This window comes from Periplaneta americana, chromosome 4 (assembly GCF_040183065.1).
Source record: "Periplaneta americana isolate PAMFEO1 chromosome 4, P.americana_PAMFEO1_priV1, whole genome shotgun sequence".
Taxonomy (NCBI): domain Eukaryota; kingdom Metazoa; phylum Arthropoda; class Insecta; order Blattodea; family Blattidae; genus Periplaneta; species Periplaneta americana.
The window spans coordinates 176,905,807-176,930,438 of record NC_091120.1 but is presented as its reverse complement, the minus strand read 5'-3'; the positions used below and the strand labels follow the sequence as shown (position 1 = coordinate 176,930,438).

The window sequence follows — 24,632 nt, the reverse complement described above, 5'->3', positions numbered from 1 at the left end:
ACTCATTTTAGCAAAATTCCGAACCTACGTATTCCAAATGCTTGTGATCAATTTCTATAAGAGGTATTGTCACATCAGTATGGCACTAGCACAGTACATTGAGATTGATAATATGCATGAATATATAGATTGAAAGTTTTTTTTGTTATTTAACGATGCTGTAACAACTACTAGGTTATTTAGCATTGCTGGGATTGGTGATAGCGACATGAGGCCGAGGATTCGCCATAGATTATCTGGCATTCACCTTAAGCTTGGGGAAAACCTCGGAAAAACCCCAACAAGATAAACAGTCCAAGCAGGTATCGAACCCGTGACCGAGCACAACTTCAGATCAGCAGGCGAGTGTCTCAGCCAAGTAAGCTAGTAAGCTTGTTGAAATCTTATTGTTTGTATGCGAAAATTATACAGTACTTAAAAATATGTCATTGTGATTTTGTGAAAACACTGTATTGTGTTCGCAAAAGATTGTTGTTAATGTATGTTTGTTAATACTAATGTAACAGATTTCAATATATATTATAATGTACTTAAATTGTATAGGTGTTTCTAATTTCTATTCTCAGTTCTTTCTTACTCATATTAAGTGAAAACACCCTTTTACGAAAACCAGATTTTAGGAACAATTAATTAAATTGTCCCCAAGAAATTCGTTTTACTCTGTCGATCATGACAGCAGTACCACAGGAACAAATCACACAATGCACATGAAGTCAAGAGTTTTTCATATTTGTAATTAACGTGTTATACATTTCAGTGTTCATTTGTAATTTATAATAGACAAAAATATTTAGTGAACTCATAATGTCTGTCCTACCTATATAAAATATAAATATATTCTCTTTCTCCTTAATGTTATACATAATTCAGTGTGACCAGATGTTTGGCAGCAAATTACATTTCTGTTAACTCATGGGAATTGAACACAAAATTAATATTATTAATACTATTCTAATACAATCAAATCAAGCACTCAAAATGCTAAGGCAAAATTTGAGTAATTATTAGTTTCGTATGTTTAAGAAGTTTTGGAAATACTCTTGTATTAAATTTCATATTAATGAAACACGAATGTAATATTCTGACGAAATGTAAAAATTATCACATGTAAATTTCAAGGGTAGTATGACCCACAGCCAGACCATATTTTGTAACTTAATCATACCTAAGCAACCACTGCATTTTTCACACACTTCTCCCAATGCTCCTATCTCTACTGACAAGGTTTGATTTACTCATCTTTAGTAGTTGCAAGAAAGAATATGAATAAAACCTAAAATTTTATACACTAATTTAAAAATATCTGAATAAAAATTTACAATGTTTTAATGAAAATTTAACCATTATGTAATACAACCTTAGGAGATGTGTGCAAAATTTGTGTGATTGCAACTTTAACCATTTCTGGAAAAGGAAAAAAGGGACATTACTGTATATTTATTAGTTTTTTTTATTTTTATTTAACAATGCTCGCAACTGCAATGATTATAACAGTTTCAACGGTGTGCCGAAATTTTGTCCTGCAGGAGTTCTTTTACATACCAATAAATCTACTGATATGAGCCTGTCGCATTTAAGCACACTTAAATGCCGCCATCCACCTGGGCCAGGATCGAACCTGCAACCTCGGGCACAGAAGGCCAGCACTCTATTGACTGTGCTACCAGGCCAACTCTGTATACTTATAAAAAATTCATCAATCATTTAAATGTACAAACAGCCTATTAAACGATAATTTGATGCTCTAAAAATACTTGTAATAATATAAATCCATACATTTTTAATCCACAGAAAATGCTGTATTTTAACGCCAAAATCGAAACTAAGATTTTTTTTTTATTATCTACAATACTCAGTTTCCTTGACTGTAAGTGTAATGCAACTTTAGTTTTTCATTTTAAAAACTCTCAAAACAATAACTGTTAGCACCAGAGAATTTAATTACGTAAACGTCAAACATCCTACATCTACAACCCATTACGGAATACTAATTAACCTGGTTGCCTAAGGACCAAAACATTTCTGAAAATTTATTTAATTAGGTATCAACTTTATTGAAACATACATATGAATGAGTACTGTTCTTTTCAAAAATATTACATTTGTGTTTCACTTTCACGCACAACAAATAATTACATTTCTTTGATAATTCTTTGAATCTCGAATGCAACCAGTACTACATAAACTAATAAAATACAAGATAATCTACACTAAATTTTATTCTGGAATAGTGTAGTGAAATACAAAAACTTCCTACTTTTACTCTCAAATACTTCACACATAATTCCAATGTATTGGTCTCAAGAATAAATGGACGATCTATTACACACACACACACACATTTGTAACCACTCTTCAATTCATAATTAAAATTTCTTTAGTATTCTTTCAAAATACATACGCATTAACCTGACTTAAAGCATAACCTTCCTCAACCTTATTTAACACACCAACACTTACTCCGTGCAAATGGTGAAATACAATGGAAGTAACGTCAGTTTCAACTCATTTCTTGCTAAAAAAAATATATCACATGCTTACATTAAAACATATTTCGCAATCATCACACAACAAAAATGTCCATTTTTATTTCCATTACTGCATACACAATGAAGTAATATTCACTTATATGTCCATTTGTCTCTTATTCATTACTACTCTTATGGTCGTTACATATGAAGTTCAAGAATATACATCACTATGTTGTCTTGAAGCACTTTCTATGTCCTTCGCAAAATAAGTACACACGACAAAACTATACGTCACTGTTACGGTTCATGAATCCAGTTTATTTCAGCCACTGCACTTCTCACATTTATAAGTTCTTTCACAATGTTCCTCGAAAATAGTGTATGAATACAAATAAATTATCAAGCAATTCACAAGCTCAACATGTTGCTTAACTATTTAAGTATACTAATTTTCAGTGCATAGCACAGTTAATATTTTAAACATAAAAATGCATTTACACACTGAATTACAATAAATGCTTTTTTAAAATACAAATTTTCAAGATTGGCAGTTCATAAAAAAACCATACTCACATAACAGTTCAACATATACAATTCAGCACTTTTACGCACAATAATTTCCATAAAATATAGTAATAGTAATAAAAAAAATTGCAATATGTATATGCCAGCAATTATACAAAAAACGAAGCCAACATTAATGCCCTTCCTTTTCAAACACTCCCTTAAAAACTGTCTACTTCAATTATTATTATTATTATTATTATTATTATTATTATTATTATTATTATTATTATTTCCAAGAGCACGGAAGTATGTCATTTTGTTTAAAGACTGCAACATTAATTTTCTTCTTTATTTCAAGCTAACAGCTGAGTAGATTTATGCGAAATATTTAATTAAACAAATACAAAAAATTCATGGTTAAAATGCAACTAAAGAAGTATTCTCAGTTACTAAGATATAAATAAATAAATTATGGTTTATTTAACGACACTTGCAACTGCAGAGGTTATATCAGCATCGCCGGTGTGCCGGAATTTTTGTCTCGCAGGAGTTCTTTTACATGTCAGTAAATCTACTGACACAAGCCTGTCGCATTTAAACACACTTAAATGCCATCGATCTCAGCCGGGATCAAACCTGCAACTTCGAGCATAGAAGGCCAGCACTATACCAACTGCGCTACCGAGGGCAACTGAGCTCTATCCTTATGGCAAAATGATAAATTACCCCGTGCATGTTTCACCTTCAAAACTATGGAGAAGACTGTACTTTGTTGAGTCTATTATGTCAAGACAGTCCTGACAAATGACTATGGAATTAATGGCAAGAAAAGCAACTTGTGGTGTGGTACCCACCCTTCACCCCTAAGTTACAGAAAATGTATTATTTCTATTATCATGGGAAACATTGTTGAAAAATGGCAACTCCACAACATAAATCATTTTGCTTTCTCAACTTGCGAAAGCAAATTCAGTAACAATGGTACAAAGGTTGCTTCGTATACATGTCTGAGCTGATCATTATTACCACAGAGTTGGACTAGATGTGCTACCACTGCTGGTCTGGCCTATTGTATTTGGCCTCACAGGTCACCAGACTGGACATCATGTGACTTTTTTCTTTGGGGATATGTGAAGGATACAGTTTATGTGACACTTCTATCCCAAGACCTTGAAGAAGTAAGACATTTCATCCATAAACAGAGATGTTGAAGAGTGTGTGGCGAGAATTTGACTATAGTGTTGATGTATACCATGTAACAAGGGGTTTGAGTGTTTATACTGTACCAGTAAAACTTTAAGTTTCTTAAATAAATTATACAGCACAATTCATATTATTAATTTGTAGTTCAATATTCACGGATTACATTTTTCCTTCATCATTATCAACATTATTATTATTATTATTATTATTATTATTATTACTGAAGAAGATGCATAAAAACAGTAGGGGAAAGATAGTACAGACAAGTTATGCAGAACAGCGGTAATGCAAACCAGTAAACCACCTTTTTGTATTTCCTTGAATATCTCGTATTTTCTGGGATTCATCGACATTCACTGCACTATATAATTAATGATAATTTGAAATTAGTATTACATATTTTTGTATTAGAAATTTGGCACTGAAACAATTTTGTAACTAGTATGGGATGTTAATTAATCGCTATTGCTTGAATATTAAATTGTGGTAGATGAAATTGTATTTCTTATTTGGATTTATTGAAGGGCAGATTTAAGATAAAAATTAATTATTTTTTTCTAGTACTGACTGCTGGGCATTATCTATCAGTTCAGCAACAATCAATGATATGAGAAAACTAATAAATTAATAGATAAAATTGATACCTGATTAACATTACATACCAGTATGTGTAAAAAAATATAAACTTGTAGAATATACATAATGATCATGAACATTTAGTGAATTACAGACATGGAATAGATATTCAAATTGCTATCAAAATGTCTTTTTTATATTGCAAATCGCAGTTATACTTATTATGTACATTATGTCAATTCTTTGTATAAAAATATTATCTTGTCTTCAGTGAAATTATGTAAATTCCCTATCAGACTTATATTACAAAAAATTGTTGGCAACAAAAGACATGAAGCCTGCATCTTTCTGCAACGAACTTTCCATTAAAAATGTTAGTTTTTCTTCTTTTTTAGAGAGATCAATTTCGAGACCCAACACGGACAGCAGAGTTTCTTTACAATTCTACAATTATTGCATCAAGAGTGCTTTCTGCATTTTACAGATATATTAGGTTGTTGTAGCAGGTACAAGATTTCACTGTTTTCTTAATTCTCAGTAGGCAGTTGTATGCAAAAAAACATACGGAGATATATTTCTAGTTTTAGGTGTGAATAAACATCAGATAGAGGAATAGCATTTTATGCGTGACCCAGGATGGTCCAGAAATTAAGTACAATGAAGTAACTATGACTGTAATGCTCAATGATAAAGTAACCTGCCTTTAGCAGTTCCACTATTCCACCAAACACGACATTTACTTGAACCTTGTTTTGAAAGGAAGTCGCCATCATCATCCATGGAAGAATGACTGTTCATTTCAATAATAACAAAGCGAAGATAGATCACTATGACTAAATAATGATTGCTCTATTCTAAAAAAAAAAATCCTTTTAATGATATACCTCCTTTGTGTTATTTACTTTCAACGAATTCACAAAGGAGAATTGAAGAACACAAAACTAAATGCAGAATAAGAATTGTTGCACATGAGAATAAATGCAGTTAATCCAAAAAGAGTAATAGGAAAGACAGTAATTAAAAAAAATATGTAACGCCATTAAATTCTTATTAAACTGTAATATCAAATTTACTCTACGAATTTCAAAAGTAAATTAAGTTATCACATACCATGTAGAAATGTAACATAACACGAAAGTGGTATCCTATGCTCTTTATTTCAATTTTTAACATAATATTTAACAATCATTAATTCATTATTACTATACAATTAATTACACTCTTCATCTCTACTATTACACAGAGCAAGCATTTTGAAAAATAATGATTTCACATAAAACACGTACAAATGAAACAATATAAAAAATATTCAAATGAAAAAATAATTCTGCTATTTCATACAGTGAATGTAAGAAGACATTATAAACGTTGCCAGTACCTTCCATCCATCACACACATACACTGCATTTCATTAATATATTCCTGATGAATTACCTTTCGAAACACATTTCAAAACAATATACTGTGCCTCCAAAATCTTCCAAAGAATAGAATAACAACCTAATTTTTATTAGTACATGAACACAATTCTGCAGAAACTGTCAATTTCAATTTGCAAAGCACAAAGTAAATTACACAGATTAATTTCAAGTCAGATATTCTTCAGAATTAAATATAAAATAAAAATTGTGTTCTCATTGACGAAAGGGGAAACTGGCACAATCTTAGGGTTAAGAAAATCAACGAAAATTTATGACCAGCATATCATATTTCTGCTACGCTAGTGTATATTTAAAATCATACTTATACACAGTTAAATTTCCAAATAAAAAAAAAATGTACCGTCTTCTCTTCCTGATATTCTAATCTTTAAGGTAAACTTCCAACATATAAAAGCTTCTATGCCTGCACTAATGAATCGACGTATAAATAGTGCAAAAAAGACACAAATGTTTAGCCACTATCTGTCAAAAAGCAACCTGTTTGGCATAAATGTAAACAATTAGAGCCAAGCACTGTAGATTCACGTTCTTTAATCACCCCTTGAAAGAAAACAACCCTAAATATAATCCCATTCTCATATAAGAGTAATTTAATCTACACCAATATTATAACAAAATAATTATTATATTTATGAAACAAAAAACCAGAGGTTCGTGTCTGAAATATTGTGCTATACGTCAGTATGTCAAAGGATTTTATCTGTAAGCACTTATAATTATCTGTTATTTACAGAATTATCTCAACGGACAACTAAAAAGAAGCAGACAACCTACTATGTAATTTTCCAAACCAAATGAGCCAGACTGATGAGGGAAAGTAAACCAGTGCTATCGATTAAGATATCACAAATTTTTACACCCTTGCACTTTACAACACTACATGAAGTAAAATAAATTCACGAGTGATTATTATTATTATTATAAAATTACAATTAAACAAAATTTAGAAATCTTAAAAACTATGATTATGCATATACTTTGGTTCTGCATTATATCTCACTATGATCCAAGTACAGTATTTCGGACCTAAAGATTTTTGCAACCTTTATTAAGTCATTGCAATTGACATTTGAAGAATAACCTGGCAGTTACAGAGAATGCTTTTATTGATTACCACTCGAGAACTGTTATTCTTAGAAACACTGGACGACTTACTGTTAAAAGCCTGGCAATGATTATGGTAGAATTATGGGACTTCTGCAAATTTAATAGAAAAGTAATTTAATCAAGATTTCAACTCAAAATTCGGATGATTTGCTTCATATTTAATAATTCATTTAAATCAATATAACATTTTCAAATGCAGTCTGTATTCCTTCCAACACGAGCTGGTATATAAATAGTAATGACAACTCCACTGCCAAGAACTATCTTTCTGCCTTACAAGGAACTGTTAATGAGCACATGTCTAAACCTTCCTTCCTACAGTGCTACAGTGCACAATGATAGGTCTCCATAACATACACGAAAATACAACAAAATAGTCGTTCGCACTAACTGTAAGATTGTGAAATTAAAGCTGGCCAAGCTTAGCATGTCACAAGACAGAATAATGATTCACAGAGGACAGAAATAACTACTCTCACCAATTATGCACTGTTCTTTCTATGTATACAGGCTCAGCTGTTATTAAAGTCATATAATCAATTACACACCAACTAATATTGTACATATATCAAACATTTGTTTTGGAAACACTCAGTCCTATTTGAAAATGAAGTCCATTATACATTCTTGCTATGAGAAAACTTATCGAAGACTTTCTGGTTGAAATTAAAACGTACATGATAAAAGTATTTTTTCACTGAAAACATTGATAATGCCAAAAGCCTCTCTTGTCCCATGGTATTTCTCATAGATATTTGTATCCTCTTCAATGACAAGAAACAGTGCTTAGCCATAAAGTTCCACACAAACTGCCACCACCATTTGCAATATATAGCTTAACTGCTTCATTTGTAAAAATGCTATGCTAGATAAGTGAGCACGAAAAAAAGTGAGAACTCCTATCATCAGTTAGGTGGCACAGCAATTGCCACACCTCGTTGGAGTGCACTGAAAAGAATGTTATGTCACTGTTAAACAAATCACTGCTCAGAAAGGATTAAGTGAAATGCTATCAGGAGAAGTAACAACTCAATTTCGATTTAATTGAAAGAATATGATAAGTTAGTTGTTGTACAAACCTACAACCAGACCAGAAAGTGCCACTGCTGGAAGTTTACCTTGGCTTTTAATCTAACTCAATAACTTTAACAGATTTGAAAGAAAAAAAAAATAGTTCTGAAGTATGATTTCAAGCATTAATTAAATCAAGGCTCAGATGATACTTTCACTGATCAGGATGAGGAAAAGGAATTGGTTGGGTCACTGGCTGAGAAGAAACTGCCTACTGAAGGATGCACTGGAAGGAATGGTGAATGGGAGAAGAGTTCAGGGCAGAAGAAGATATCAGATGATAGACAACATTAAGATATATGGCTCATATAAGGAAACAAAGACAAAGACGGAAAATAGGAAAGACTGGAGAAAGTTGGGTTTGCAGTGAAAGACCTGCTCTTGGGCAGAACAATGAATGAATGAATGGATACTTTCAAAAGTACAGGAGAGACCATGAAACCATTCACCTCCACCATATAAAAATCCAGTTCATACAACATGCAGATGAATACTTCAATATCCTTTTATAAAATTATGTTGCTATTATTAGTCCATCAACAGATTAACTATATTCAAATTGGAAAAGTAATAATGTCACGGTCAATAACAGCTGTTCACCAAAGCCCATTATCTACCTACCATACTGTGTATATACACTGTGCCAAGTCTAGAAAATAAATCCAATGCAGAACACGATATACAATACTAAAAATAACTATTCAACCCTAAAAAACCTCAAGAAAATTTTCTGAAAAGAATGACTACATTACATATTCCTTGTTTAAGGGAGTGAAATTATGACTACTGAATAAAAAGATTGTCTTTCAATATTTGTCATCACTGGATTATAGTTAACAATATACTGTTATTCCAATTAGTAATGGTTCTTATGAAATCATTTGATTGTATCTGTTATAGTTGTTATTGCTCCGATGGCTCTAGATAATGGTCATGTAATAGTGAAAATTTTAAACACACTGGTTAAAAAACCTGTCATAGAAAGATATACATTTCATTCATACGGAAAAATAAAAATGTAGCCTATATTTAATTAAAGGGAACTTAATATTGGGAAGTATTTTCTTACAATGGGTATCTGTTTTCATAACACTCCAAGTACTACCGGTATATAATTAAATTAAAATTATGGTTTATTTAACGACACTCGCAATGCCAAGGTTATATCAGTAAATATACTGACATGGGCCTGTCACATTTAAGCACACTTAAATGCCATCGACCTGGGCTGCGATCGAACCTGCAACCTCGAGCACAGAAGACCAGCACTATACCAACTGCACTACCGAGGCCGACGGTATATAATTTACTTTCATTTCATTCATGAAGCATAGACTGTCTTACAACATCGCAATTTTAATACCCACCTTGGTCATTGGGTCATCTTCATTAGTAATAAGATAAATTCCAGGAAAAAAAAAAAAAGGCATGTTATTAAGTGAAATGATGACAGGCTAACTCAGCATTTCTGTAAGTCACATACGAAACTAAAATTCTGATTTCCAGTGTTTTTAGAATATTTCTCGCTATTAAATGGTACAAAAATCGTTCTGAAAATCTCTTCATTTACTCTGCATATGGACAGGTAAGTAATAAACTGGAACTGTGACACTTATAAGAAATTTAAGACATCAAAATGTTATAATCAGCCTCATGAAGAGTTAGAAATTGTACTGTAAATAAGCGTTCAAATGCAGAATTAGCCAAATAGCTGAAGTTTTTCTCTCCATTTCAAATATACCTACATTCGATTCCTACAAAACAATATGGTATGTCATGCTGATAAGTTTTCTTTTGTGGATATTAAAATGTTTTAGCTGCTTGGAAAGAAAGAAAGAGAGAAAAACAGAAAGAAAGGGAGAAAGAAAGAGAGAAAAAAGAGAAAGAAAAAAGATAGAGAAAGAGAGAAGAGAAATAAAGAGAGAAAGGAAGAAAGAGAGAAAGAAAGAGAGAGAGAGAAAAGCTGACTGTAGTCGCGATTTTCATTTTCTGAAGTGAACAACACTCCTCTGCTTCCTTTTGCCTTTTTCGATCTTTTTTTTTTTTTTTAGCATCTCTTACCTTATAAATGATGTATTGTTCACTGCTCTAGTCGAAGTAGATGAGGCGGAATGTGAACAAATGTAGGCAACTAGAAAGTCTGACACTGTGAGCAATGAGGTTTAAAGCCGTAAGTGAATTTAGATAATTTCGCCAACATTTCGAACCAATCTTTGTGCTACGAAATCCAAAAAACCTTTTCATCTTAATAGACTCAAATTTCAAACGTGCGCATTAACGTGATTTATCACCAATGTTAAGAGACAAAGAGACCACTTTAATTAGTGAGAAAGATTGTCCTACAATTCCCTTGCCATTTAATAATTCATAAGATCAATTTGTGTATTTTCACATCTCTCTTAGAAGACCATGGATTCAATACGTTTATATGTTTCCAGAAAATAAATTCTAAACTTAGAATGAATAAATATTTTTCTAAAATGTTGCGTTTTATAATTATAGTATTTTGTTGTACAAAATGTTATATGCAAAAATGAAAAAATAAATAAATAAATTATTTCACTGGAATAAAACAGCATATTTCTTTTTCATACCACACAGACGTCAAAGAACAAAGTTCGTTATGTGTAATCCCAAAACAAGAGGAGGTAGGAAAGGAATATCAGGAAAGGGTAGAGAAAAACACGTTCAATTTATCAAGATGCATTTGCGAAATATGCATGCATATCAATTAACACTACTCAAAACTATGTATTAAAAGTGTAATAATAGCTACAATAATGTGCATACTATCCATGAAATTACAGTCTTAATTATTATCCATGCCTATTTCTACTTAACTAGTACATTCATAATTACGCCAAAGTTACATATATTTCCATAATTTGAAGATTCCTACGATGTCTACTCTTCACTCTCTCATTCAGATAAAATACACAAAATCTCTCCCAATCCAATTACAACATAACTCAGTGAGAAATTTGATCACTCCATATGAAGAGTAAGCAATGAAAAATAACTCAAATTACTGAAGAACATACACAGAGTCTATTTTTATACATTATCATGTAATCATTTCGTCCACCTCTGCTTCGGCATGAGGCCAGCAGCAAGCTGTCGGTCTAGGTCCTTAAAGGGCTATATTGCCACAGATTAAAAGTTAAAATAGTGTAATAATTACAGAATCAAGTTTTTAATCTCCAACAATGGAAAAGTGTCTGAAGCCAATCTTGAATTGTGTGGAAAATGAAATTTCTGAATTATATATTATTAATATGGCGAGAAAAATTAGACGCACATTAAAAAATAATGGTGTCACAAATAAGACAAACTGTAACAGCAACACACAAAAAGCATCCAAATGCCGATGATTATTACGTATTATATAATTTTCGTATTTATTACTGCACACAAAATAAAATGGTCTTTGCCTGTATGTTATTCATGTATTACGAAATAATTTCTTTATTCCCTTTGTAATACATGGGCCATTCAATAATTAGTGGCAACACTTGAATTTTCAACAAAGAAAACAGTTTTGGAACAATCACATTGTTGCAGTGCTCAGAAGTAATCTCCTCCAACATGAAGAACCCACCTCCACACCTCAGAGGCACGACAGATGCCATCCACAGCTCCTTGTTGTACTAATCTTCTAATAGACTGCTCTACTGCTGCTATAATTGCCTGTCTGGTTCTAAAGCAAACTCCTCTAAGTGGTAATTCAATTTTCGGGAAAAGGTCAAAATCACATGGACTCGTATCTGGAGTGTATGGAGGATGCTCCAGAACTTTCCAATTCCACCTGCAAAGTAAATTAACCACAGGGGCAGCTATCTGAGAATGAACATCATCATGTAACACAATAAGACGAGAATTCAGGAGATTTGGACGTTCATGGCACACTGCTTGTTGTAAATGGTGTTCCAAAAAGTAACCGTACTATGCATCATTCACACGATTTCCGACAGGAACTGAATGAGTGAAAAGGAATCTGTCAAAATCATAACCAACAACAGTGTTCTTCCAACATCGCTCTTACAGCATTCACTTGCTGAGTACAGTCTGCCAGCTCCACGTTTTTCATGAACATCTTCCCTCCCGCTGCGAAATGCATGTGCCCACCTAGCCACGGTACGACATGGTGAAGTCTCTCTACCACAAGCTTCCAGTAATGCTGTATGGCATTGTCGAACATTCTTGCCTCTTGCAATCTTAACTTAAATTAAGCATCTTTGTTTGCATTTGCTACACATTTTAGAGTGCTACAGATAACATTCTATAAATTAAACTCACTACAAATATCTTATGAGATTATTGTCTTCAAACTCACAGATAACACACGTCAGACGCTCTTCTTTCTCACTGTTATCAGCTTGCATCATTTACAGCTGATAGCACCACATACAAACATTGTTGCCACAAATTATTGAATGACCCATGTATATTTTGTACTTAAGTCACAAACTCTCCAAAATATCTTTTCTTCAATGGTCAGTACTTTTCAGTCTTGCATCCACTAACCTGCTCCCTTACGAATTATGTGCAAAATTCAGATCATTTTACTGCAAGGGTAGATCTATAATACAACAGGATGATGATGATTAATTAACGCATTAATAGCTGGAGAAATGAAAGCACTCCTGAATATCTGTCCAAAACATTGTAACTATCCTTCCAAATATTCATTTGGATTTGTCAGACTTTTAATCTGGGTCGTGCACCATAACATTCAGTTTTCTATTTCAAGTGACCAGTAAAACAGATATTATGTATATTCAGTGACAGTTCTACATCTGCCTAGAGTCAATCCACTGCTTCTCATTTGCTGTCACAAGATGCAATTCATTTACAGTGTTGAATCATAAATAACGAAGTCAAAATTAATATTAACAATGATAAAAATATTAAACCCAGATAATCTTAATATAAACTGTACTTAATATAGTTTCTAGAAGTAATCACTGACCTTACGAAGTTCTCGTACAGAAATCTTTGCTATTTTTGTCCTTACTGTTATATTACGTTTTAATTCTGCTATGTGTATTACACAAAGAAATATTCCTTGTATTGAGAGCAGGCACTGCACAATGTGGAAAGTTTTAAATGTTTTCCAGAAGAAGAAAATTAACCTACAGATTTAATGAAGTTACACATAAGGAGTAGAAGTCTCAAACAGGAGAGAGAAACTGTGACCTTTGCAAACTACTACAGTAATCACTATGTTCCTGTTATATGGTATAAAGGCCAGTGTAGGCCTATATTTCTTAGAAACAGCAATACCAAAACAGGACAACCCAAACTTAAAGAGTAGAAACATTTTGCAAAGCTGATACAGTACTTGTAAAATATGCAAAAATTATAATAAATATTGAACTGAACTTCGTTAAATCCATTATCAGTTGTTCTAATAATTACATAAATTTCAGAATTTCGTACACTGTTTTGCTGGGTAATACTATCTAGAACTAGGAACATATCAGAAAAAGGGACTTAACAATCATCATTTCTCTGGAAAGTGAGATGTCTCTCAAGATGTAACAGAATAGCCGCTTACTATATGACAAAAATATTACATGGCCCATACTGAATGCCATTCATAAGTAAACTAAGTATATAAAAATATATTTACCCACTGAAAAAAAAATTCCTTTATTAGTATACTTAACTTCTAAAATTACAGGTGATTTAAAAATATGTTAGAATTTAAAAACTGAACAAAGACATTTCACATCAATCAATACAGAAAGTTGCTGCGACATTTTAAACTGGAATAGGTACCAGTAACAGAAGAGACTTCCAGGTTTATTTCAGAGAATGAAGCTACACTAATTTATAACATGTCCTTCATATGCTCAAAGCACATCTACCTTGATAGACCTGACACAAACAAGGATATTACGAAATTTGACTTTGTGCTTTCTAGCAACAAGAAAATATTATACACAAAGTTAAATTAAATCAGTTATAAAATTTATAAAAGGACTTAACATGTGAACTGCAAAGATCACAATGAAATCTATAAAAATTAGAAAAGAAATTCTCCCCCTCCACACTGAAGTGCTGCAACAGATCAGAGGCTATTGTTTTTCTTGGCTCTTTATTCTGGTCGATCAACATTTTTGGTACTCAGTGTGCACAAACTTTAGAGTAGCCCAGCTTATCAATAATGACCATCACACTGCCTTAACTGATGGATGGTATGCGACACAATTCATCTGCTGTTACCCGGCGTCATCATGAATGATCTTGTTAACTCACTGGATGTTGCTTGGAGCCACTGCGATCGCCAGCCTACCACTTTATTTTTCATAAGCCAATGGTATTTCCTCTTCAACTTCCGTACGGTGATGAACCCATCGTCTAACAGTGCTGACATCCACTGCTACATCTCCATAAACCTTCTTCAGCCTTTCATGAATGCTAATAGGAGTTTCACCTTCTGCATTCAGGAATTCTATCACAGCACAATGTCTTATATGAACATTGATGTCAGCCATTTTCTAAATTGATGCAGTGCAGACATCTGTTGACTTCAGAAGCTGTTATTGCAGTGGAATGTAGAAGAAAGTTTGAAGAATTGTGCCAAATTCAAATTTTTCACATTACAAACTTATTTATGGAGAAAAAAAATAGGAGACGTTACTTTCTGATTGACCCTCGTATTTATTCATAGTTGGTGATTAACCCATTGAATTTCTTTCATAATTTTTAGCTTTACAAATAAATTGAATAATGTTTGTATCTTACTGTATCCTATTTCAATTGAAGTTATTGTATGTAACTATGTATTGCTTTTGACAATGTCTACGTCAGTTTAAGATATATGGATCATATGCAGAGACTAAGAGGAAGACGGAAAATGGGAAAGATTGGAGAATGCTGGGTTTGCAGTGATAGAGCTGCCCTTGGGCAGAACACAATGAATGAATGTCAGTTTATACTAGAGTTGGGCACCACGATTTTTTTCATAAGTCGATTCCAATGATTCAATCATACATTACATATTGATTCGAACAATTCGTTCACGATTCTTCCCAGTCTTCGATTCCAACTATTCTTTTGAATCGTCAACGAGTTCACGATTCTTCCCAGTCTGCAATTCCACCTATTTTTTTGAATCGCCAATGAACAACTCACAGGACACTCTCCTTTGCAAACAACGGATAGAACAAAAACATCCTACATCTCTCGCATAGATGGCATAAGAGGCAAGACATTGGATTGTCTCTTTCTCACTGGCTGGAACCATTCATCAGGACCTCCATTAGTCTACAAAATTATCCAAAATAGTGTTTCTTAATTATAATTTATCAACTTAACCTTATTATCAAGTACATTATTTTGCATTACATCTCTATTTAACCATGCAAATTTCAAGTTCGTGTTCATTATTTTTTTCACACTTAACAAATGCAGTATTTTGATTTCACTCTCGCTCAGGAGCATTCGGCACAGTTCGGAAATGTCTGCTGACGGATTACATCAAACAAGTAAATAGAATCGTGGGTTACGATACCATGCCGATTCGTTACTATTCTTTTGGACGACGATTTGTTGATACCACAAATCAATTCTTACAATTCTTTATTATTAATCGTTTGAATGAACGATTCATTCACGAATCAACCCTACTCTAGTTTACACTGATTAATGACAAATATGATTATGATTACAGAAGAACATAGCTTGCACTTTGTTTTACACACGCACACAAGCACATACAACATATCATATATAAATAGGAATCTTCAAATTGGAAAAAAATAAATAAATAAAATTTGCAAATTTGAAAAAAAATAAATACTAAACTAAATCAAACAAATACCGAGCCCCAAAAATTAAAAAGAATTGATATTAATACCTTTTCAAAAACACTGCAGAATGTTGAGACGATGTTCTGAGTGAAGAGTGCTGTATATGTGCCTCCAACGTTCTTCACTATAGAGTCGATGAGGTATAACACAGGAAGCTTGATCTCGGCCCGCACCTACACGAACAGCACAAACATACTTGGGGGGGGTTGTCCTGTGTGCTGAGGCTTCTTCCATTCTTGATAACCTCACCACCAATTTTACTACACTACAAGAACCTGCTTGCCTTATTCCTAACAATACTACTACCACAGGAATAGCCACAAGATCTCAAACAGAAGTCTTGTTCTCCTTTATGTGGCTGGATCAGTAGGAATGGGGGACAAGGTGGGATGGTCATGTGATAAGGAATATTCTTGCATTTTTCAACCACTGTTCTCCCTAACAAAGGCACCTGATTCTCTTTTAAAAATGTCAATAAATCTTCCAATCCATTATACTTTGTACGGACACTGTTAGAAGATTTCTTGACAGAATGAGTGCTTATATTAAACTACTTATAGTGTTTTCCAGTAGAATTTGTACAGAAGTTGGAAACATATTCTTTGGAAGGGAATAAATAAAAATGCCATGTACCATTATGCCTAACAAGACTAGGATAAGCTTTTCTTATTTGCCGAAATAATACTATAATAAATCTTTGCATTTCTAAGTTACAGCACAAGTGACTACTTAACATGTCCACGTATACATGCGTTTAAAAGTTCAACATAAATTAAATTTGTGATTTTTCGTGTGTTCAGCCATATCTCCTAACCCCACTTTCAAAGTGGCAATGCATACAGTAGCTCTTGATACGAAATAAGCACAGGTTGCACCCATTTCGCAATAGGCTGCTATCACGACTTCGTTGAAACTGAAGTTAAAGCACCATATCCATTGTTATCAGTAGGTCAGAAAAAAAATGACAATAACTGCATGTGTCGAGATTTGGAATTGCTATGTCTAATACCTTCTACTGGTCTATGAATTACAGTTCTATTTGATTTCAAGTATCTTGCCAGGGCTGAAAACAAAGTAGTAGTTCTAAAATAAAATAAGAAATGAATAAATTAAATAAAGGAGGACTGGCTACTTAATTGGAAGCAGATAATGTTATAGGGGTATAAACTGCCAGCAATATCAAGAAAATCAGGACTGTGATAGCAGTGCTGGTTCTTCATAATATAGAAGTTAAAAGAAGATTAGCCTATAAAGACTCAGAAATAGCCCTTTTACAATAGTTTAGTGTAAAAGAAAAAGGTATGTGTTACAGTCACCAGTATGATGTGTACTGGTACTGAGAAAGTTTATCCAGGAAACATTTGGAGTAGGAGACTTTAACATAACTCATTTGCCATTAATTATTAATGGAGAAAAATTCGCTCCGGCACCAGGGTTCGAACCCGGGACTACCAGTTCTATGCACTGGGTGCTCTAACCACTGAGCTATGTCGAGGCTTGATCCACAGCACTGGATCGAATCTTTCTCCTTCGGTATTTTTTCCTTACTGATGTTATTCCATGTTCGGCATATATTAAATCAACTGTCATCACACAAGAAGAGCATTTGAGTGACTTGGTGGCCGGGATTCCAAAGTATATATGCACTGCTGGGTGGATAATCTACGTAAAGATTAATTTTTTGGTCCTATAGAATTATCTATAGGACCAAAAAATTAATCTTTATGTAGATCTCTCATTTGGATTACCAGTATTTTTCGAAAATCCATGCAATTTCTCTTTATTAATAACCCCATAATTGAATTTATTGTTCGGTGTATTCCATGTTATATTATGCTCCAAATAGTGGATATCAGTATGAAGAACACAATGAAAGAGGGATAATCCCTAAATTCTTTGTTGATGTGTGCAAGGAACTAGGTATTCCAACTGCAATCATAAAAAATATATCACTATTAGCCCTTACAGTCTCTCTGAATATTAAAAGAAATCATTTATACTCTCATAAAATCATTTTCTACTTTCGTTTCCTAGAACATTTTCACCAACTCCAACAATCTTGACCATTATACTTTTGTTAATCCTCTGATTGAGATTCTAACTGATATGTACATCTATTATCAGGCAGTACACCTCATTTGACTATGTGTGTCAGAGGAAGAACAATAGTTTGTATGCATCTTAAGTCTGACTAGTGTAATATGTATTTAGTCAACAATGTATGGAATGGAGGGAGAAAGGAACTGGCCACCCTATCTCATTATCTCCTGGCCTAGTTGCCTCATAAGTGGTGCCTTTTTGGTATCATTTACGAGGTTCAGACCTGTCTTCGGACAGTTGACTAAACAACAACATACCTTTGTTATTGATATCTCTATATAAATTAATTTAATAATTTTGTAAATCAAATTGACTGTTAAGCTTTCTCAAGAGGCAGCCTTGAATTTCCAGGAAGCAAATATACTACTGAATTTAAATATTCCACTGTGGAAAAGATGGTACCTCGAGAGTACAGTATGTTTTGAAATAAATTTCGTAATTTCAAATGGAGGTTCATTTTCTTCTTCCCTCCTGGTCTGAAAACTAAGAAATTTTCCTAAGATTGGTATATGTACATGTTTATTAACTTCCAAAGATGATTTTCCCTGCTCCTGTATAGATTCCAGCGGAACACACATACAAGATAAAAAAAATACTAAGTTCTTTCTCATTGGAATTAAAATGCAGAAAAGACATTGTTACATATTTTAAATTAACTTCATCACTAAACAAATTTTTGAAACCCAATCATGCACAATGATGCTTTCTTCAGCACTTCACAATGGGATTGAGGAAAGAAATTAAACCGTTTCCAACTGTAGCGATAAAATTAAATTATAGGATCTGAAACTCTTAAATTGTAAAGGGACTATATTTGTTCTTTCAAGGTTAATGATAAGAAATAGTTAAGAATGTAAAATGTATTTAATCAAAATATTTACCGCAAAATTTAATTCCAAATATTAACAAGTGTATTAATAAGCACTTTTAACAAGAAATAGTTGCTCATATAAACTCGACTACACAATACTATAGACCACAAGACCCCTCCCCAAAATTAATTCATTCAACATGTAACAAACAACATTTATTCAAGAAAGAACTACTACTTGTTATAAATTCAAGCTCATTATCTTTCAAATACAATACTAGATAAAAACAGTTCATATTAAACTATTCAAAAGTTAAAATGCAATAAATTAAACAACTTCTAGATATAGGTATTTTATTTCATATAATTTAACTTAAATAAAATCTTACACTGGATCACTTGCTCAGCAATGTTCATATAATAGTGCATATGAGTGATTCTCTGAGTTCGCAGCAATAGAGAGAATCAGAAATGGAAAATTACTTGAAACACTTCAGTTTAACTGAACTGGTTACTTATCAAAGCATTTAAATGAAATGTTAATTTGGTGTTACCCAGTCATTTTGGTTCCTATTTTAGGGTAACACAAAGGACAATAACTTGGGGGACATTTGATTATGTTTAGATTTTTTTTTTATAAATTTGAAAATGCCTGTATCAAGTTGAAGTTCGTTATATAAACAAAGGAACAACTCGTACATTTGCTAAAAAATAATTGACATTTCAGTATTATTAATTAGTATCAAAATATTAAGTAATTCAAAGGACATACAATTAACCTGACCTATCTTTATATATGTAACACTTGAAGCTCAATTACACACTGTAAAACAATTCTTCTTTCCACCTATATGTATGGGATGAATATGCTCTGATAACAGCACACTCTACAGTGAAGTCCAGAAACAAATTGCAAATATATAAATATTACCACATACAGTGAAACCTCTCCTTACGGACACCCCCAAGATACGGACACTCCTCATATACGGACAGATTTTTATGTCCCAACTGAAACAATATAGAAGTAGTGATAAATTTAATTCTCGTTTACGGACACTCTCAGACAGACACGGACAGCTGTTTCACAGTCCTAAAGCTTTTTTTACCTCCTGACTGCAGACAGAACTTGGATTTCAAGACCTAATGTGTTACAAAAATGGAAAATTTTGTTTTGAGAACAGTACAGAAATTCCTTAACACGAAAGAAGACAAAAAGGGTCTCGTAGGCTACCACTAGCCCAGCCGGTTAAACAAAGTAATTAAATTTAACCTGTCTGATGGGTCCAAGGTTTCCGCGATCATGAAATTGTATTCGACACATGATAGGGTTAGTAGGATTATTCTCTTCACTTGAATCAGTTGTTCTGTTTCGAGAGATATGACACCTGAACGTAAAGGTTAAGTTGAAAACTATAAATTACAATACTGTTTAACTGTAGACCTAGAATATGCATGACATTTTCCTTTTTCAGTTTTATCTACTGTAGTTCAAAGTTGCAAACAATTTACTGTAGTACATTAAACTGTATTTAGAATTAAACTACAGTAACACATTTCATTTAAAGCGTGAAGGGATACATAATGCATATTATAAATTTACTGTTGGATTGGGGAGTCTCCCTCCCAATAAAGGACACCTTCCAGATTCTGACAGATTGTTATGTTCCTTCAATGTCCGTAAATGAGAGGTTTCACTGTACATATTAATAACACCAAGGACGTCAATATTCTATGACTCATTTGAAAATTGCTTTCTAAGTTTAAGTTTCATAGAGTGAGCATGTAAAGTGCCTAGGTTTGATATTAATTTAGTAGGAGTTAGTTTTCAAACAAGAGCATCTGAATCTTCCCACCATCTGTGAAGTTATAAAGCGATATTATTTCTATTTTGTGGTTGTGGACAATTTACATTTACAGTACTTCAACTAGCTTATGAAAATCATTTAAATATATAATACTTTGAAGCACAATTAAAATGTTGTCCCAATTGTTCTTTGTGTTCTACTGATTATTTTAAAATTTAATTTATATAGTAAATATGAAACATAGTAGTGATAATATTTGCAATGGACAGGAATTGCTGCAAAACTCGAGAATGACTCATATACTAAATTTGAGCATTCATAAAAAAAAAACTCCTGATAAAATATAGCATCAAAATTATGAGATGAAGTTAACTGAATTAATTCTACTACCAAAGAAATCATATTAAATGTATTCTGCATGCTTCACAGCAAATTACGGTGAGCTAGTGATCCAACTTTCTAGCTGTAAACACTGATTATTCTTCAGATCATATCCTATTCTCAGACACAATCTGTCATAATACACTCCTCTTAACACAATGCAAACAGTCATTAACACGAGACAAAAAAAACTGTATAGACAGTACTTGATCATAAAGAAGTAAATTACGAAATTATGGCAAACCTTCAGAAGTTCTGTATAATGCATATTTTTTCTGAGATATAAAAAAGTCAATATACAAATGTCACCACATTAACAAATGAAAAACACATTTCCATGCAACCCATTCCTATGCAGAGGTGGGCCTATAGTGGCAACAACCCCTACTAAGAAGTCAGACATATTTACTTTTTAATATATTATGCAATTTTCTAAACATATTGTGTTCACGACTATGTATATTTTCTATATGTGATGGTTTCATTATAAACAGGGTACAGAAAATAAACACACAATGTTATATTAACTCCATGGGCATTGAGGAACTGTTATGCCCCTAGTGAGAAAAACCTGTCAGTGCTCTTTTTTCTATGATAAAAAGGGGTATAAGGAAATTAATGTTAAGGACCCACTAGTGGCTTGTTAGTGGCATTGCAAACGGATGTTTGAAGCACTACTTAATACACTAAATTTCTGTAGAGAATTTTTCAGTCTTCCAGTGAACATGGACATAGAGAGCAGTGGCGGCCGGTGAAGTTTGGGTCTAGGTGTTGCACTTTCTGTGAAGAGTGGGGTAGAATTAGTTACCTTTATCAGTACATGGTCATTTTAATCCAATGCTGGTACTTAAATGATTAATATCAGTAATGTCCGTTCTTGTCCACGATTGTTCCCCATCAAACAAAATACACGGAAAACAAAACAGTACATTTTTCACTTCACAATCACAATTATTGTAAATTTCCTTTCTAAAAATTCTCTTGAACTGTCTTTCCCCCGTAGTAACTGTCTGGACAATATTTAGCTCAGGCAATGGTGTACCAAGTTCTTTAATTTTTTATTTTTCGTCAGAAAGTACAGAGAAGTTCTTGTTTTGTAAACTATTTACAGAATTCATAATGGTGAACGCACGTATATCACAAACTTGAAGAAAACATCAGTGCACTATAAAAATTGTGATAACTACCACAATTCACATAAAACTCAAGAAAAGTTCCTGTTTTTTAAACAACTTACAAAATTCATAACGTTATATGCCTAAGTACCTATGTCACAAACTTGACGAAAATATCACATCCAATAAAAAAATATATTACACAGCACAATTCACATAAAACTACTTAAATTCCAACAAAAACTAAATATTTAAGAGAGGATTAAATGGATTTCACACGATTATAAAACGACTGGACCACATGCTCACCTAGCTACATGTTGGCCAGGAAACAGGAAGTCAGGAAGTGAGAAACCACGTGAGAAACAAAGACTCGGAAAATTTCGTCTCAAGTCACGAGTCATCCAGCAAATGTGTCCGTTCGGAATGGTCACTTCTGCAATCTACAGGCAAATACAAGAACTATTTGCTTCCGGTTGTTGCAAGAGCTTTGCCGTGACCAGCTGTGTTAACTGCTGGGATAGGGAACTCTGAACTGAGCCTACCTTCAATTCCAGCCGCTACACAAATCTGGCTGTTGCTGAAGCCACACAACGACCACTTCTGAAGTATTCACAATTTGATGAATTTTATAAAAGCTGATTATTTTATACTCGAATTCTTGAATGATATATAAATAAAAATGTATATATTTAAATTGGACGAGAAGGAAACTTAAAATCTGTTTAGTTATTTAATATAAACAAAATTTTAATGTGCGGGTAAAACTTGGTCGTTGTGCAACGCTGCAACATGATCAGCGGCCGCCACTGATAGAGAGAGAGAAATATACTTTTGGCAACTTTGCTCATACGTAAAAATAAAAAAGGAGTCTAGGTCCATCCATTGGTTTTGGAAATACAGAATACAGAACTATTTCACACTTTATTTGATTTACATCAGGACTATAAAACGGATTTTTTTTTTTCCTCGTATTTTCGCATGTTTAAGAAATCATTTCAAGACCTTCTAGCAGGAATTACCAATGAAATTCGAAAACAAAAAACACTGTGCCATATCAGGCTTATACTGCCATGATGTTGGTGGCCCAACAGTCATCCGTTAACAGCGTCACAGATAAAAAGGTAAAGATATCCCAGTAACATGCCATGAAGGCACTTGGGGGGCATGGAGGCACAGATGCACCACTAAAATTGTGGCCTCATCTAAAACCTACAATTTAATTCCTGGTATTGCAATGGGAAGCGCCACTTTCAGTGGCCGAAGCCAACCACTCAGATTTTCTGCAGTGCCATTATTCTGTGGCTGTAGCTGAGTATGAAGACCGTCATTTATATCCATTATTCAAAAGTGGCAGCGCTTCTAAAAGTGGTCTCATCTGAAGGGGCTCTAAAAGTTTAACTCCACTATTAATACTTTTCTTCAAACGATTAATATGGTGAAGATATATCAAACAACTCTTTTAATTCCTCTTCACAAAAAATCCGTCTCGCACACAGAATACTTTCATATTCGCAGCTTTCTACTGCTCGTCTCCTACAAACCCATATGCCTAACACATATTTTATCAAATAATTAAAAGAAGAAAAACTTGATAAAATACGCAGTGGTGTGTTTTCAAACAGTCATGAAAAGTAGAGAAGATGAGGTTAATATGCGACAATAGATCCTTTTAGTTTGTTATTTAACGACACTGTATCAATCACTACACCCTTTTAGCGTACATTGAACTGGTGATAGATGGTATTTTGAGAGATGATGTATGAGATTGTGATGGAATATTGTACATAGATCATTTATTGCATGTAATACACATGTCAGTTTTACAATTAACCACATGATATACATTAGTCATATTGATGCACAAGCTGCTCCCTTTCTTTTCCTCTTTCCTTATTAGTATTTGTTCTTATCGTAGTAAAGTCCCAAGTTTTGCGTATGTATGATGTTGGTTCACATGACTATATGACCCCCTCACATGACCATATATGAATGTAACGTGGAGTGCACAGCCCCGACGCTATGCATACGACTGGCTAGAAAAGTATTGCATAGAATGAGCATGACAACCCACATATTTAATATATACCGAAATTAGTATATGCTCTGAGTTCGCTTCTAGTTGCTTCACCAGCAAGTCCACACCATAGTGGCATTGTATCTTTTTCATCTACTATGTTAATAAAATATTACATTCTCAACTTCAACTACTCTTCATTTCTG

General features: G+C 33.2%; 1 protein-coding gene across 9 annotated transcripts in view; it reads right to left on the bottom strand.

Moving 5' to 3' along the window:
* LOC138698474 (pre-mRNA cleavage complex 2 protein Pcf11-like) overlaps positions 1-24,632 on the bottom strand; it is a 169,922-nt gene that overhangs the window by 106,911 nt on the left and 38,379 nt on the right. For 8 of the 9 annotated variants that reach the window (XM_069824418.1, XM_069824422.1, XM_069824423.1 and 5 more), the window contains exon 3: positions 16,242-16,367. The exons of the other annotated variant lie outside the window; for it this stretch is intronic. In XM_069824418.1, coding sequence (XP_069680519.1) covers positions 16,242-16,367 — 126 coding nt within the window. The remainder of the gene's footprint in view (positions 1-16,241; positions 16,368-24,632) is intronic. 9 annotated transcript variants of the gene reach the window in all.